This window comes from Ostrea edulis, chromosome 10 (genome assembly GCF_947568905.1).
Source record: "Ostrea edulis chromosome 10, xbOstEdul1.1, whole genome shotgun sequence".
In the NCBI taxonomy this organism is placed as follows: Eukaryota; Metazoa; Mollusca; class Bivalvia; order Ostreida; family Ostreidae; genus Ostrea; species Ostrea edulis.
This window is the reverse complement of record NC_079173.1, coordinates 21,762,350-21,777,582: the sequence shown is the minus strand read 5'-3', so window position 1 is coordinate 21,777,582 and position 15,233 is coordinate 21,762,350. Positions and strand designations below refer to the sequence as shown.

Below are 15,233 nucleotides of genomic sequence, written 5' to 3'. Positions count from 1 at the left end.
TCACTCCTCATTAGGGGAAACTATATGCACTGGTGTCCTTCATGTTTGTTTTGGCAAAGCACTGCCTTGGGTTAAATTTGATGCTGAGCCACATCAGATTTTAAGTGATGTATTCTCAGGAGCTGTCTCTCAAGTTACTCGGAAGAATTAGTGCTATTAGTCTGCATCTATTGTCATTTATTGTGTTTTAACAATTGAACATTTTTAACTTCTTAATAATGGCCCCTTGCCTCATGATGAAAGACAAATCATGATACAAACCTGACGATACGATATGTATCAGGATACTTTTAAGATCCTATGATATAATAACAAATGAACAATTACAATGCTTTTGGTATCATTTAATTGCATGTTACTATTAAAACTGCATGTTTTTATGCCCCTGAGATCGAAGATCAGGGGCCATATTGTTTTTGTCCTGTCTGCCATTCTGTAATCCTGTAATCCTGTCATTCTGTAATTCTGTCTGAAACTTTAACCTTGCTAATAACTTTTGAACAGTAAGTGATAGAGCTTTGATATTTCACACGAGTATTCCTTGTGACAAGACCTTTCCATGGGTACCACCATTTTTGACCCTGTGACCTTGACCTTGGAGTTTGAGCTACTTTTTAAAAACTTTAACCTTGCTAATAACTTTTGAACAGTAAGTGATGGAGCTTTGATATTTCACATGAGTATTCCTTGTGACAAGACCTGTCCTTTGGTACTAAACCTTTTGACCTTGACATTTGACCTACTTTTTAATTTTTTTTTTTTTTTACATTGGTCATATCTTCTAAATGGTAAATATTAGAGCTTTCATATTGTACATGAGCATTTCTTGTAACAAGATCTTTCTACTGGTACCAAGATATTTGTCCTTGTGACCTTGGCCATCTTCGGAATTGGCCATTATCGGGGGCATTTGTGTTTCACAAACACATCTTGTTTCTTTTAAAAAAATCCTAACATCATGATCTACCGTTTTCTTTCATTGCACAAAATCCAAAATGATCCCATGTTGGAGATTTATTGGTTGGAGTAATAGTTCAGTGGCATGGTCAGCACCACATTTTCCAATAACAGAAGCCATTTTGGCAACATAATTTTAAAGCCAAATCGGGCAGTTCAAATTAATCTGGACCGAGAATACTGAAGCGTGTTACAGTGTAAATTATCGTGAATCAAACTGTAGCACATTATCCTGATACACCCCTTACTTTTCAAATTTGGTATGAAGCATCTTTCTTTTGTAAGAGGTGGGGGGGGGGGGGGGGGGGCATAAATTGTAGATTTCAGGAATCTTGCACCCTAGGGCATTGGGGGTGGTGTGAAATGTGCCATAAATGGACAAATTTTGAAAATTTTCTATACAACCTCGCATGTTGAAAAAACTAAATGCAATTGTGATGTAGTGTAGGAAGGCCTCTGCCAAATTTTGATATTTCATGATCCCCGGGATAGAGTTTTTAACTCCAGGGTGGGGCCAGACTTGGCATATATATAGTGTTCATGTAAATTATTTAAATAACATCTTTTGATATTGAATTGAATCTACATGGATATTTAGAAGAACCAAGTAGCCCTTTATCAAGTGTAAATTTGATGATCCCATGGGTAGGGGTTTTAGTACCTCCAAAATCTTCTTTACAACTGTACATCTGTAACAATTAAAATCCATAGCAATAGAGCAGAAGGCTTCTACCAAAATTATAAATTTCATGATCCCCAGAATAGAGGCCCAACTTGTGTGTAAAACAATTACCATATAAATTTGCATATAAGTCGTTTTTGATAGTGAAATTTTTGACTGAAGTCTATGTCCGAGTTATACTCGCATATTACTATGTCCCGACTTATGCTTGCATATTTCTGCTGGAAATTTTTTCTTGACATGCAACTTGTGACATTTGAATTTATTAAAGTATTATTGTCAGTTTAATCAGAAACAAGTCAAAAAGGCCAGTGTTAGTTTAAATAATGAAGTAACAATACCGAGTACTTATTGATTTGTTATTGTGTATGTTAAAAGTCAATATACAGCATTTTTTATCCAAACATTTTATAAAAGTTGATTAGTTTGGGTTAAACACCGTTTTGGTAACAATATAATAAAACAATTTTTTGTGAAGAACATGCAGTCTGATTTGTATTGTACATCAGTATTCTGAACTTTCTTAATCAATGTATGAAAACAGCTAGTGCAACAGATATTCAATAAGATTTGTAGTGTGGATATGTTAGTTTTGTTTATTTATACTTGTAATATTCATGAAAAAGAGAATGTGCCATTTGAACAGATATACACAGACCAAAGCTTGGTCAATGTCAAACAAAGTGGCGTATGCCGTGATGTCGATAGCTCTCATCCATTATACATGTAATTCAATTACACTAATTAAAAACTAGGTCATCCAATGATTTGGCCATATGCTTTACCAGAAGCATCTCCTAATTAAATTTTTCTTTTAAATATCCAAGTTTTATAGGGTGCAATTAAAGCTGCAATCACAATGCTGAAGGACAAAGACTCTAAAACCTTTAAAAAATATTTTTCTTACTTATTCCGTGTATCTAACATGAGGTTATTTAACATGTATTGAGGTTATTGGTAATACAATGTAATTAAAATCTAAACTGATGTTTATAAAATCTGTACAACAAAGAAACAATTAAACTCTTGCTTGGGTTCAAGGGGTAAAATAATCCCTGACAATTGACTCTTGCTAATAGTTATTAAGTTGATGGAGACTCTGATGAAAAATTCAGTTCAACTCGTGTTGAGAAGGTCAATGTCAAATCCTGAAAAAATCACAAAAAAGGGTTACTGACTTATATGAGGGTCGACTTTTAATTATGTAGTAAATAATGTACGTCTTCTTTAATAGTATTGATACTAAATTGATCAAAATGAATATAAGGAGTATAGCCCTTAACCTAAATTGTAAGTTTCATGATCATTATCTTAGAATCCAGAGAAGTATTGTCTTCAACTAATTCTACAACAGTGAGAAAACTATTTCTAATAAGAATAATGGATGTTGTTCTGCACTTCCTTCTTCTTTCATGTTGCTAATTTATAAAGTAATATATTATTGCTTGTAATTATACATAAGGGTAACATTAAAAATGTTTACCTCGAGAATACCATTGTCAACCGAGGCATAACTGATAATTTGTTTTATTATACTGAGTGTTTGTTACAAACGCTTTAATGAAGTCTCTAATAATGTACAGTGAACCATTCGTACATAAATTTGACGCATGTGATAATTTTTAAAAATCACCCGTTCGCAAGTAAAATTGTTAACCATTCCTAGATATTATCATCTTGGAGCATATACTTTCTATTCTCTGAGGGAAACTTTTTTTCAAATGCTTCTTGACCAATCAGATTCGAGAATTTTACATGAGGGTATATATAATAAAACTTATTGATCCTTATGACACCCTTACACAATGCCTATTACAAATGTCTTGGTTGCAGTGAAATAAATATATATGCCATCTACTGACATTTACACAGAAATTTGTTTTGGTATTCACTTTCAACTTGGTGGTGAATTAGGAAGAAAAGTTTAATAGTTTGACTTTTAGAATTTTTAGGACACGGGAAAACAGGCTAAAAGCTCCCCTGCAGGATTTATTGAATCATATTCAAAATACACCAGGTATTACCGTTTTGCTCAGAAAATTTAAAAGGTTTGGAATTGTTGATTTGAGAAATTTTCTATTTTTATACCACCCCCCACCCCCCCCCCCCCCCCCCCCCCCCCCCCGCAACAAGTTGTTGGGGGGGGGGGGGGGGGGAATACTGGAATCGGTCTGTCCGTCCGTCTGTAGACGCAATGGTTTCCGGGCTCTAAAGCATTATCCTTTCCACCTACCGTCACCATATCATATATATGGACTACCCATGGGATGAAGATGTTCCCTATCGATTTTGGGGTCCAAAGGTCAAACGCACTGGACATCGAAGTAGCAATATGGTTTCCGGGCTCTAAAGCATTATCCTTTCCACCTACCGTCACCATATCATACATATGGACTACCCATGGGATGAAGATGTTCCCTATCGATTTTGGGGTCAAAAGGTCCAAGGTCAAGCGCACTGGACATCGAAGTAGCAATATGGTTTCCGGGCTCTAAAGCGTTATCCTTTCCACCTACAGTCACCATATTATACATATGGACTACCCATGGGATGAAGATGTTCCCTATCGATTTTGGGGTCAAAGGTCACGCGCACTGGACATCAAAGTAGCAATATGGTTTCCGAGCTCTAAAGCGTTATCCTTTCCACCTACCGTCACCATATCATATATATGGACTACCCATGGGATGAAGATGTTCCCTATCGATTTTGGGGTCAAAAGGTCAAAGGTCAAACGCACTGGACATCGAAGTAGCAATATGGTTTCCGGGCTCTAAAGCGTTATCCTTTCCACCTACCGTCACCATATCATACATATGGACTACCCATGGGATGAAGATGTTCCCTATCAATTTTGGGGTCAAAAGGTCCAAGGTCAAGCGCACTGGACATTGAAGTAGCAATATGGTTTCCGGGCTCTAAAGCGTTATCCTTTCCACCTACAGTCACCATATTATACATATGGACTACCCATGGGATGAAGATGTTCCCTATCAATTTTGGGGTCAAAGGTCACGCGCACTGGACATTGAAGTAGCAATATGGTTCGGTTTGTCATGCCATTTGTTTTTTACACTCAGAAAAGAGGTAGTTTATACCTATTACCAACACCCTTTGGGAGATTGGGGTAAGCAGGGGGTATTCTTAGTGAGCATTGCTCACAGTACCTCTTGTTTGCAGTTGTACGTGGCTTACCGAGTGTGTTGTATGTGCAATATATGTGAAACTCATGAGTGTGTTGTATGTGCGAAACAATTGGACAAAGTTTTGGAATACGAAGCGCATGAAAACGATGGATTGCCCAAGTATATTTGTCGACCATGTTTCAACAAATTGAACAAATTATTATGTTCCCCAAACAAAGTTTGGGAACATATTGGTTTTACTCTGTTTCTTATTATTAAGGTCTTCCGTCTCCTGCGGAAGACCTTACTATTATTGTTCGCGTTCTTCTTCTTCATTATTATTATTATTATTTTCCTTGGTAGTACACGCGTTTTTCTCAGCCATTTCTCGATCGATTTTCCCGAAATTTTCAGGAAAGATGTCTTTTGGTGACGAGACTTTGCTTGCAAAATTTCGTGCTTGATGTCACTTCCGGTCAGGAGTTATCTCTCTTTTAGTGACTTTTTGAAGGGCCTTGTTGTCCACACATCTCCTCCGTTAGTTTTGAAGCTAGAGTCTTGAAATTTCTACACAAGATAGAGTAAACATTTTAGAAGATTTGTGGGGGATTCGATTTTACCGGAGGCGATTTGCCTAAACGCTCGTCTGGACCTGAAAAAATGGATGCCAAAATTTTTCGCCGATTTCGGCGATTTTTGACCTTTGATCTCCAATATCTTTTTTCTTGCAAATATTTTGTTAAGACATGTAGAACAAAAGTTGTGCACATTTACGAGATCTTTTCGAAAATATCAAGATTTAGGGGCTAGCCCCTTAAATTAGGGATCTAGAAGGGCTCAAAGTCTAGATCAAATATCTCAAAAATTGTTAATATTTTGGTATAAGTCAAAGAACAAAAAATGTTCATCTCAACAATCCAAATCTATTCATATAAAAATTGAGGTCATATGTTACGTAATAAGGGATTTTAAGGGCCAAAACCATAAATTTTTTACCCCTTGTATCTCGAAAACGACAAATGTTTTGAAAAGCAATAAAGAACAAAAGTTGTTCAGAATGATGATCTGAACAATATGCATATTTCGTTTTTACCCTATGTGGCCCCGTTAGGGAGCTACAGTTTGGCCCCTAAAAATTACTTCTAGAAATAACTCGAGAACGGTCAAGAATTTCTAAATACTTGTTGAACAAAAAATGTTTGAAATGTCATGACCTTTCTTACGATATCAAGCAAAAGGGGCTGACCCTTTAAATTAGGGGCCCAGAAGGGTCCAAAGGTTTATGAGAATATCTCAGAAACTATTCATATTTTGTAATAAGTCATTGAAGCGGAAATGTTCATCTAAATGAGCTTGTTCTTATCAAATCAAAAAGTAGGTCATATGTTACGTAATTAGAGATTTTAAGGGCCAAAATCGTAAATCTTTGACGCCTCATATCTTTAAAACGACATATTTTTTGAAAAGCATTATTAAACAAAAGTTGTTCAATGTGTCATAACCTATCGATCAATATCAAAAAATGGGTCTGTGGGCCTCATGGCTCGCCTGTAGAGTCGATGTTTGTCGATATCAGTCGATTTCAAAAACTTGTAACTGGTAAATATTTTGTAAGGACATATTGAACAAAAGTTGTTCAGTTGATCGAGATCTATCGATTGATATCAAGAAATAGGCCTATGGTCCTAATGGCTCGCCTGTAGAGTCGATTTTTGTCGATATCAGTCGATTTCAAAAACTTGTAACTGGTAAATATTTTGTAAGGACATATTGAACAAAAGTTGTTCAGTTGATCGAGATCTATCGATTGATATCAAGAAATAGGCCTATGGTCCTAATGGCTCGCCTGTAGAGTCGATTTTTTGTCGATATCGGTCGATCTCAATAACTTTTTACAGGTAAATATTTTGTAAAGACATATAGAACTAAAGTTGTTGAGTCTATAGAGGGCTAACAAATGACATCAAGAAATAGGCCCGCGGGCCTTATGGCTCGCCTGGAGAGTCGAATTTCAAACGAATTTCACCGCAACTTTGCTTCAGAAGCTTATGATATGAAAAATTGATTATATCTAAAGTGTCTTAAAGTCGGAAACTAAATTGGGACTCATTTGTCTTTTTCTTTTTTTTTTTTTTAACTCCGAGTGCATCAACAAATCGGACGGAAGACCTACTCGTTGCTCGCAACGAGATCGTGTCTAGTTATTATTTTTCTTTCTTTCTTCTTGGGACTTTTTTGTCCACGAGTGTTCTCAGAAACTACTCAAGGGATCAATATGAAACCTTTTTAGGATGATAGTATAGCATATGTAGATGTGCGGAACGAATGTCATTTTGTCTGAAAATGCATGCATGTGCATGCACGTGCATTGGATTTTTTGTTTACAAACTTTGGAATCAGTCTAACATTTTTATTTTTCGATGAAATCATTTCCTATTTATATCGTAGGTATAACTTGGGACCCTTAACTGTTTGGCATCGTCAAAATTTCAATTCTGCACGCGCATGCACGTGTGCTTCAATTTGATTGGATAATACAAAACCGTTTATAACATTCCCACCAATTAAGGAAATTTAATGATATTTATAGGATAGGTAGACATGCCAAATATCTACAGATCGATGTAATAAAAATTGCAAACGCGCATGCGCACGCACGTGCATTGTCTTTTGAAGGTTCAATTCTTTCAATGACCATAACTTTTTTGTTTTTTGTCCAAATCTTTTCAAACTTGTATTGTATATGTATCTTGATATTCTTAACAAAAGTGTACAGTCATAATTACCATCCGGCACGTGCATGCACGTGTGCTAAATTGTGATTGGACGATTTTCAAATCGCCATAACTTTCTTACAAATGATGGAAACAATATGAAATTTATACTGTAAGTATATCTATCAAATGTCTATTGAATGACATCAACATTGATGCCGAGTCATACTCACGTGCCCGTGTATGCACCTGCATAGCTTTTCTTTCATTTTTCGGGTACAAAAATGGTTATAACTATTGAATTAAAAACTGAAATGAATTCAAATTTACCCTGAGGATCTATGATATGAATGTCTATGAAATGGTGTCAACAAATTTTCCATTATCAAAATTGCGTGTGCGTGAATGCGCGTGCATTGTAATTTTTGACGTCTAAATTTAAGTATTGGTCTATAACATTTTGAGATTGCAATGAATAGGTTTGAAAATCAAGTTTCAGGTATGTTTTGGGCCTCTCAATTTACTAATAGTCTCAAAATCACTTCCCTGCACGCGCATGCACGTGCGCTTAATTCTGATTGGACGATTTTGAAATCCCAATAACTCTCTTATGAGTGAAGCAATCGATACCAAATTCATATCGTAAGTATATTATTCAAATGTCTATTGAATATTATCAACAAAATTGTTGTGTGGTACTCACACGCACGTGTATGCACGTGCATTGATTTCGGTCTTTGTAGTTTCGAGTTGCCGTTATTTTCTCGTTTTTCATTGAACAGTTGTAAAACTTCTCTTGTACTCATATAGTAAGACTTCTAATGTATTGAGATGGTCGAATTATTCATATGCACGTGCATGCACGTACGTGCACGTGCACAAAACTCTCAGATCTTTATAACTGATTTGAACTAGTATGAAATGGACTGAACGTTATAAGATAGTTATATATTCACATGTTTCACAGTTTGCAATGGTCAAAACCACTTGTACTGAAATAAATGACACCACTTGCTAAATGGGGGAATGTTTGGGGAACATCTGTAACGGTCCCCGTTACAATAAGTACTAGTTTAAAATTGAAATAGATTGATAAATAGCTGTACAACATTTAAGGGATGAAAATGTGAATTATTAATTATGTTACATATAAATCAACACACATTGTTCATGATGTTGAGAAATGTACCCCACGTAAGACCATTGATTATACTTTCTGTTTTTGCTCTTACCGAACTTGTATCTTAAACATTGGATGATTTGATTTTAGCTTAATGTGTCATCCTCTGTCCCCAAACTCATGTTTTGAATGGTAACTGATGTCAATTAAGGGTTAGTGTGAGGTATTGAATCAATAACCGTGGACTTGTGAAGATGCAGCAGGTGTGGCATGATAAAGTTCCTTCCCTGCCACAAGTGCTAAGCATATAGACCTAAATTTTGCAGCTCTTCACTGGAAATGGTGACATCTCCATAGTGAAAGATTCTCAAGTGGGACGTTAAATGATATTCAACCAACTAAACTTTTATAATTTGACTCCAAGCAAGAAAACGCTGATACACATGGTACATAGGAGTCTGGACATTCTCAAAAATATACCGTATTCAGGGTTACTTTCACCTTTCTGCACTTATGACGATTTCATTCCTTTTTAAATTCGCCCAGACTTAGTTGTATTAAAAGAGAAACGAGAATGAAAAAAATAAATAATTTCATCCCGTCTTAAATTTGCCCATGCATGCACTGACAACAATGGTGAAAGGGACGAAAATATAATGGGTGAATATTTCCCTGTCTATAGTAATTCAGTACTATTGCTTTAATAATGTGTGAGATTAAGAATTTATTAAGTCACATGGCACAAAAATAGCAGGATCTCCTTATCTATAAATATAATGATCATATGTTGGCATCTCAATTTTATAACACAATTGTCAGGGAATTGTAGTATATACCTAAACAATAAATGAATTCTTTGAAATTATAGGTCCAGTGTTTTAAATTGGCTCTTTAAAGTTTCAAAGAATTGTGCTTTAGTCATTTTGATTTCTGCATTTATGTGTAATTCACAAACATTTCATTTTGATACCGAGTTTAATTCAATACTTTTATAAAAGTTCTTTTAGATAGTTCATACTGTAAATACTGTCTTTATTGGATGGTTGGTTGCTCCTTGACTTGGACCAAATTTTGCAAAAATCATTCAGTAATTGTTTCATATCCGCAAAGCATGCAGAAAATATCCCATTTTCATTTCATCCTTTTTTGGTCCATTTTAGCAATTGCATCTTCAAAGCATACTATACGGTTTCTGAACTGTTCTGCACAGAAATCATACCTTTCTGAAACTAAATTGGGCACCGGCAGTGTGTTAGCAGGTTTTAGGGTTTGTATGGTCAGAATCGATGATACCATGTTCTCATGGTTTGACAAACAGAAACTTCCAGATGAATTTAAGATGTGTGGTAGAAGGAATTTACAATGATTCTCATCAAGTTTGGTGAGGTTGAATCTTTGACCTATTGGATTGCCATCAAAATGACAAGATGCTTGGTTCCCTTCTGTCAGACAAAATCAGCTGTCACTGCTCTGTCCCCGAAACATGGATTTCAGATCTAGAATACCTGGGAAAACATCTTTAATGTCACAGGGTCACCAGAATTCTGGTGACAATGTTTACATTGTGATTAATGATTGAAAGTGAATCAGATTTCAAGGCTTTGTGAAATAAATTGCCACAACAGTGTAAATATCAGGACCCAGTTTCACAAATGTTTTGGTTTACTATTTTTAGCTCACCTGAGCCAAAGGCTCAATTGAACTTTCTGATCAAAATTTGTCTGGTGTCTGTTGCTCTCGTCATTGTTAACTTTTGACATTTTCATCTTCTTCTACAGAACCACTTAATTGAGGCCAATTTCGATTCAACTTAATTGGCACAAAGCTCCCTTGCATGGATATAAAGGGAATTCAAATTTGTTCAAATGAAGAGTCATGCTCCCTCCAAAGGGGAGATAATCAAGAAAAGGCAAAAATAATGTCATTTAAAAATCTTTTTCTTTAAGTTTTTTACCTTGTAAACTTGACCTTGGATTTTGACATACTTTTAAAAAAACCTAACTTATCAAGTATATCCTGAACTATTGGAGGTAATGGCACTGCTTTCATATCATATATGGATTCTTTATGACAGGACTTTTCTTTTCATACTATGTTGCGATCTATGACCTTGTTACCTTCTCAAAAACAGCAAGGTCATGCTAGTCATATTGGTGTTGAAACATCTCCATTATGTGTGAATTCAAGTTTGGTTATGTAGTAACCCTTTTGGGGCTAGGTTGGGGCCAGAATATGGGGTCAACATCTTTCATGGGAACGAAGATTGCAAAAAATCTTTTAAAAATCACAATAGCTGAACAAAGTAGGATCAAGGTAAATCAGGTGAATGATGATAAATTAATGTGGCCCAATATTGAGCCTCTTGTTTTTTGAAAGACAAAAATCCATCCATTTGTCAGGTTGTCACGAAAATGCTATTCCAAGATAAATAAATGGTCAAGCTGTTCATTTCTATATTTTGACCATTTTTCAAAAACATTTCTTTTTATTTGACCTCAGTGTGTGAAATGACAATAATAGTGAATGGGCACATTTAGACCATTTTTATCCATGGTAACGGAGTACATCAGATGTAACCAATGAAATGCTGATCCTCTTCACAGAATATCTAATAAAAAATGCTACATCATGAAATCAGTCACAAGTGACCCACTATAATTTCTCAGACCAAAAAAATTAGCCCTCGCAATGGAGTTATATGGAATATATATAGTGCATAATGCGTTAATTAGATGTCCAGCTGCAAGATGACATTCTAGCCACTCTACAGCTGTACTCCTAATGTTCCCATGTAGTGCCTATAATTATTGCAGTATTTGCAACTTTGAAGTTTTATGTGGCTGTGTGTTTTTGTTGACAAAATGCAGATTTGATATGCCTTGTTCTCTGATTATGAAAAAAAACAACACATCACAGATCCGATGATAGAATTTGACCTTTGTGTCCTTAAGCCTCTCCCTGTGGCCCTTGTAGAATGTTATTTATCAAACACATTGTTAGTGTCAAAGCTTATCTGCACAGATGATATGGCTATCATTTAGTTGCCAGTCTCTGTGTTTTGTCAAAAAATCAGACTAAATGCTGGAACAATGCCCTTCTCAAGAACATATATATATGGTGATGCATTCTTCTTCTTTTCGCACACTTATAAAACTGTTGGCAGCCATTCTTGGTAACATTAGATATTCAATGTATCTAGTTGTGCAGAAATGTTTTTTGTTTAAAGATATGAAGGGGGTTAGGGTACTTTACAGGAGAGGGTATCAAAAGGGGATGGAATATAACATTAAACATTAGGCCTTATGGGGACTTGACAGATATGATAGTCCTGGGGTCTTTTGAAATTAGATGAGAATAAGAGGGCCTATAAACTAGTATTAAGGTCAAAACTAGTGACCTTGACCTCTGATCATGATCATAAAACTGGTATAACATTAAAACCGGGACTAATAATGACATGTGATGTTGAGAAATGATAAGAGGATGATAGGACCTACAAACTGGTATCAAGGTCAAGTGACTCCTGTGACCTTGATCTCTGACCTTGGAACATAAAATTGGTATTACTTCAGAACCAGGTCTAATAGAGGCAATATTGGGATCTTCAAAAATGATGAAAGGATGATATCAACATCATCAGCTTTATGTAATGTGATATATCCAGTGATTATTAACCTGCAGACTCTATATATAATCAGTACTTCAGCAGAAAAATATCACAAGAAGACATCTGTAAATTTTTAGATCAAAGGTCATGATCATAATGTGATAGTGACTATGTGATTGTATGATATGTAATAAGTTTAGTGGGTTTTCTTTAACTGGGATAACTTCATGTATGCAATTCCTAATTGTAAAATGGTCAGAGAAAGACATGTACATTTTGAAGGCATATGGTCCAACTCCTATAAATATTAGATTGATGAGGTAAAGGTCAAATGAATATGTTATTGGGCTGTGGCCCTTTTCACAGTCTTACAATGAATTAGAATAAAATTTCCATTTTCTTTCTAATGATCACAATTAAGGTTATAGTAAGTATGCAGGTTTTATTAATCATGGACTTTACATTTTACTTTAACATTACACTATTATAAATTCAGAAAATCTTCGAAAGTTAAGAAATGGAGGTAGTGTTTGTAAATTTTTTATCTTGATCATAATTGGCTTTTTTGTGAAAAGGGCTACAGTGAGCTTAAAGCAGTACATTGCATGCCTTTGTCAGTATTCTTTGATAGAAATGGCAATTTAGATAAATCATTTTCCTTCCCATTTTCAGATGTGTATGTCACCAACACGATATCAGAACTATCAGCTAACTTATCAGTCAATGTCCTTGACCCTTCACCTTATGACCTCCAGATTTTAAACTTGGTTGACCTGTTTGATCAACCGTCATGTATACCAAAAGAATACGCTGTTCCAGACGAGGTCCAGTTCTTCTCCGTGTTTCAAGGAGCAAACTTTTCACTAGAAGTATCAGTCTCTGTGGGAGAGGATGTGACCTTCACCTTTGAGGAGAGGACATTACAGGTCAAAAAGGTTAAGGATGCAGATTCCTGCTTTGATGGCTGTTCCACAAAACAGGCAAGTTCATAACAATTTACGGGGCTCGAAATTAGCGAGAAATACTCGCAAAATGCGAGTACATTTGAAAAATAGTGAGTAAAAATAGTGGACGCTCGAAAATTTTAGCGAGTGGTGATTCACAAACTATGACTGTATCGTATCCGTTTTATATGGTGATGCGCTATTTGCTTTTCTTAACTTTGCATTCAAAATCATACAAACGCTTACATGAACGACTGATTTCAACAACCGTTTCTATCTGGATTTTTCTTTTATAATTTTTTAAGAAACTCAGAGTCAAACAAATGCTTAAGAGGTCGGACATCAATATAGACATATGCCACAAGTCCTGTTCACTTATAGGGGTGATTATAAATTAAATTTCAAGTATGAGGTTTTTGTTATTCATTTATCTAAAAAAAAATAAAATCGGAGTTTATGTTTTACCAAGTCTTCCGGTAGTCATTTTTATCAGAATGACCTATCTACATTAATTTATTGTCATATTGATGTCGAGTTGTAGTGATGACACGAGTGCACTGCTCGGTGCATAGACGATTATCAAAAATAGTTCATGGCACTCGTGATCGTGCTGCCTATAAACCATGAGTCCGGGATTCGCTTTGAAACATCACTAGTGACACCCCTGATGTGGCATGAAATTGGAAGACATTAGATCTAGACCCACTGGTAAACAGGTTGTGGATTAGAGTTGCGATAGTCAAGAGACCTAAACATTGCACCATATGACTTAACTTAGTGTCTTGTCCAAACAATGCCTGGATGTTGACCCACTATAGGCTCAATAATGATGGGGAAAATCATTGATTTAAAAAAACCTACGAAAAAAGAGCACTGCTTCATTATTTTTATTTTAGCTTGTAGGTTTTCATTTTAGCTTGTGGATTTTTTTACACACAGGCTAAAATTAGCCTGTGGTAGAAAAAGTTAATTTCGACCCCAGATTTATTACTTATCATTCTTTAAATATATATTGTATTAGAAATTGGCCCCAGATGCACTGTCCTGGAGGAGGGGGGGGGGGGGGGGTATTCAGGAAGACAAGGAAAAGCATTAACTATTTTTCATATTTATGATATTTCACCTTCTTGGATCAGCTCAATGTACTTTGAAAATGGTAATCCATTATTCTGCCAGATACCTACAGTAAAGGTCATTCTGAAAGCATCAAACAAAAGCTATATTTTCTTGCTCAAAGGTTTTAATTAGATAGCAGTATTATCTGTGTGCTGCCTGCCTTATTGATGGTGTACTCCCACATTCTCTATTGTCTAGTCTGGAAAGTTTTTTTTTGTCAATCCTAGTTTAACAGTGAAATGTGTATAGTGCACCAAGGTTTATTAGCATGTCAAGAATATTTTACTTGCAATACTTGACTAACAGTTAAGAGAAAGAGAGATTGAGAGATAGAAGAATAGAGAGGGAGATTACTGTCATTAGGATATGTGACATGGGTCAGACTAATACATGCAGTCTTGGGATTGTTTGATGTGATTCAGTATAATTGTTTAGTGTTTTGTCATGCTACATTTACCGTCTTTTTGGGTAATTGGCCTCTTGCTTTCCTTCTGTCACTTGTTAGCTGATTAATCATGTTTGGGTGTATGGCTTGGAATGCTTGTCAAACTTAATGGCTCCAAAGTAATGTGTGCAGGGTGAAGGGGTTAGCTTAGAGAATCAGGTGCACTGAATTTCTCTATCCTAGCAGTCTGTCTATCTGTCTGTAAAGTTTCATGCGGATTTGATAAGTTTATTTGCTCTACTATCAAAGTAAGTGAAATGGACGATATTAACTTGAGATCTTCATAATAATGTAAGCGAAGGGGATGAGGCCCTAAATTTCTGTGGTAAATTTTCTGATTTACTGATTTAAGTTAGGACCATACCACACATTACGCCCCAAATATCATTTTTTGAAAGAGACGGATGAATGATAATCAAGAAATCAATAAACTGAAATCAAAATATATATTATTTCAATGTGGTTTGCAAAGTTGGAATAAAATGCAATTTAATGGACTCCAGATAAGTTTCATCCTGGAAAG

General features: G+C 35.5%; 1 protein-coding gene across 2 annotated transcripts in view; it reads left to right on the top strand.

Moving 5' to 3' along the window:
- The window catches only part of LOC125665513 (polycystic kidney disease protein 1-like 1), a 221,997-nt gene that overhangs the window by 35,551 nt on the left and 171,213 nt on the right, over positions 1-15,233 (top strand). For both annotated transcript variants that reach the window (XM_048898165.2, XM_048898166.2), the window contains exon 6: positions 12,878-13,185. In XM_048898165.2, coding sequence (XP_048754122.2) covers positions 12,878-13,185 — 308 coding nt within the window. The remainder of the gene's footprint in view (positions 1-12,877; positions 13,186-15,233) is intronic.